The 3,558-nt window shown below is 32.2% G+C and overlaps 1 protein-coding gene across 1 annotated transcript in view; it reads right to left on the reverse strand.

The window, feature by feature from the left end:
* The window catches only part of LOC108687058 (mitochondrial pyruvate carrier 3-like), a 4,729-nt gene extending 1,447 nt beyond the window's left edge, over window positions 1–3,282 (reverse strand). Inside the window, exons 1-2 of the mRNA XM_018192668.1 lie at window positions 2,769–3,282; window positions 685–725 (exon numbers count right to left, since the gene is read on the reverse strand). Coding sequence (XP_018048157.1) covers window positions 685–725; window positions 2,769–2,853 — 126 coding nt within the window. The 5' untranslated portion in view covers window positions 2,854–3,282. The remainder of the gene's footprint in view (window positions 1–684; window positions 726–2,768) is intronic.
* Window positions 3,283–3,558: the final 276 nt, after the last annotated feature.

Below are 3,558 nucleotides of genomic sequence, written 5' to 3' on the forward strand. Positions count from 1 at the left end.
AACCTCATCGTTAAAATAAATGTTGAATAAAACTAGATTTTAAGAGCAAAAATATTTTGTTAAAAGATAAAATGTTTGTTTCTAAAAATTGCCACATATTTATTAAAAACATGCAATATGATTATAATATGAATGAACGTAGCATTTGGAGTATTCCTGCAACATGTCTGTTTGCCAACATGCATTACGCAACTATTTTGAAGTAAAATTGTGTATCTACACGCAACCTATTATTCAATCACTTGATATTTCACGGTGATATTTACAAAAATTCTAAAAAATAAGAGTGAATTATATTTTAAAACTGAAATAATCTCGCTATTACTTCTCTAAATTAGAATTCTGGCAGATTCTAATCACAAAATATAATTCTAACACTTATAACTAAATCTAAAATAAACATTCAAGATAACCAAAAATTTAATTACGATAACCAGAATGGTAATGCTTCATACGATCAGAATTCATTTGATTATTTCTACTTCTTGTTGATACAAGAAAATCATTTTTGTCAGCATAAAGGAAAATTTCAAGATGAAGACATTTATTATGAAACTTTATTTGCGTTCGGTGTTTATGTAATGTGTTTATTTAAGTGCCCCAGATCTTTCTCATTCATTTTTATTACTCAATTAACTTATCAGACAATATCAAATATTGAGGAAATAAAACATTGTTACTAACCCATTTGAAGGCTGGTGCCCAGAAGAAGATGGTTTGTGGACCTAAAAAAGACACGCAATCGACATGAATTATGGGCACTCGTTCAAAAAGATTGAAAGAAATTAAGCAGAGATTGTCAATAAATTATCGCAATGAAAGAATTATTGTGTCAATGATTGGATAAATATATAGCGAATTTATTTTATTTTCGAAAGAGTGCAATATAACAACAAGGAAAGGATCGATTATGTTTACGCTAAATCTACAGTTAGCTTGTTTCTCATTCAACTTATATCTTTCATACAATTTATTCAAGTTCGATGTTCGTAGTATTTAGTATGAAATAGAAAATACAAAAAAAAGAAAAATAAATAAGAACAAAAAGAGCCGGCTTTAAAATTCCGCAATCAAATAGGTAATGCGTCAGCACTAGTTATTGATACATCCCTGCTGTAACGTGTACACTCTTGACTCTATTCACTCCATCTATTAAAGCTTCTGCTCTGATAGTTTCGAGTAAATTCAGAGCTTTAACACAGATATAACGCCGCGCGGCCTCGTTTCCATCCATTACAATTCGGTGAAGGTACAATCGCCCAATCTAACGCGAGAAAGCACGTTGGAAAGTAGGCTAACTAGATAGAACTTGATGTAGAATAAATAAATACTGACATCCTCGATTATCAGGCTTGGGATTTTAATAATTTTATTTTGTTCATATTATACTATTCGTCGTTTACTATTCAATCTTGAAATGTAGCCTTGTATTAAAGTTAATATATTTCACATTTTAACCATTCATTTATTCATGTAGGATATTTCCACCTTATAAATTCGCTAAATATAAATATTATTTATATATGTTATTATGTTTATCGCAAGTTACTTCAAAATTTAAAACATTGTATTTATTTTTTTCTAAAAAATGTATAAAATATAAATTTTTATTTAATTAATAAGAATATTAAACATTTTTTATTTAATTGTAAATCATCAAAGAGAACAATGAAAATTAATATATAATGTTGGATGTCAGAAACATCCTACGCGAGTAATTGTGAAAAAAAATTATGTTAATAATATAGAATTAAATGTACAATTCAATTATAATTCAATATTATTATGCTAGTGAACGTTTTATAAATTCACGAGAAAGTCGTGGTATCGAATTAATCTACAAGTTCACGCATATTTCTATGTAATATTATAAAACAAGATAAATTCAACGCTATCGATTTCTCTAATCTGATATAATTCTTTTATTGTAACTATTTATCAGTAATCTTTGTTTATCTTCCTTCCGATCCTTTCGAACGAGTGCCTGTTTAATATTATAGATACGCATTTTAGATTAGTCATAATGTATGATAATAAAATTACAAATGTTAAATGTCTTTGAATAGTTCCAAGGTTGAAAATATCTCACCAAATCGAATGAGCTTCGCGCGTCTCGATTAACTTGAATAACTTAAATGATATGAAAAATACGATGTGTAATATAAGAATAAATAGTATGGAAATGAAAACAAGTGGAACATTCATTAATTCAAATTATAGATACGTGGACTACTTAAAGAATGCGACCTCGAGGAGAGGCGGTCTGCCTGCTTATAAAGAGCAGTGTTCACTATTCGCGTTCTATCGTCGGCAAGTCGCCAAGTTTTACGATATCAATATGCGGAAAAGATATTTGCGTCACTGGCTGATAAACAGAGATAAAACTAAAGACAAAAATAACATTTCCGCGTTATACTAATTATACTAATTATACTTATGACTGCGATAAATATCAATAAATAAAACGTACAATAAATATTATTATTAATAATTAACTCGCGATTAATTATTGTTAATTCGAAATTGAAAAATATCACAATTGAAAATCTAGAACAGAAAATTAAATACAAAGTAGTACATTAGGTCACTAATCTCTGCTAATCACGGAGAGGAAAACATCATTTATTTAGAAAATCATGTCACATGGTCACATCCGGCGCATATTTCCTCACAATCAATTACACAATCTATTACACATATACACATATACGCGTGTACGACACGTGCCACCTGCTTGACCCGATGCAATGATCGACCGCTTTACTAACCAGCTGGATGTTTCCACAGAGGCTGCAGCTTCTCAGGCACGAACTTGCCGATGACATTCATCGAGTTCTTGTAGATCACCGACATGGCTAGTGTTGGGGAGGCGGTCGTCGACTTTATGGATGACTCGACGTGTACTTGGAAATCGCACACGATCGTGGCAATAGTGGCAAGTAGTGGCAGACGATCACGGCATCCGTACGCCACGGCCGAGAAACGCCAAGTGTGCGGATTGGTTGCAACGTTCGCGTGGTTGCTCCCCTCGACCTCGCCGCAGTCAGCAGCAGTTGCCGCTTGCCAACGTCCCTGTCCCTGCTGGTCCTTACGAATCACATGGACGGAATAGTGGCTCCCCGTTCAAACCGCGTCAGAGATATTTACACGCGCCAGACTTTAAATATTTCCTAGCTACTGCGGCCGAAATCTATGATGACTATGACGCGGCCACAACGCAATGCTGTTACCAAAATGACGGGAGTGGGACACGGAGGTGGCTGCGATGCCGACCTTACGTGTAAATATAGACGACGGATCGATGGAAAAATGCATGTATAAAGTTTTTATTGGAGAAATGCGAATTTGAAAGATATTACATTCTTTTATTTTTCGCAGTGCTCTATTTTTCGTTGTATTCAAGAAAATTACAAGAATATTTTCAATATTTTCAATAGTTTTAATTTACCTTTGTAAAATTTTAAGAAGATATAAACCAATCTAACTTATCAAATTTTTAATTATAAGAATTATAAAATCTTCCAAGTTTTATAATTATAATATATTTTCTGATTGCAT

Source organism: Atta colombica, unplaced genomic scaffold (genome assembly GCF_001594045.1).
Source record: "Atta colombica isolate Treedump-2 unplaced genomic scaffold, Acol1.0 scaffold198, whole genome shotgun sequence".
In the NCBI taxonomy this organism is placed as follows: Eukaryota; Metazoa; Arthropoda; class Insecta; order Hymenoptera; family Formicidae; genus Atta; species Atta colombica.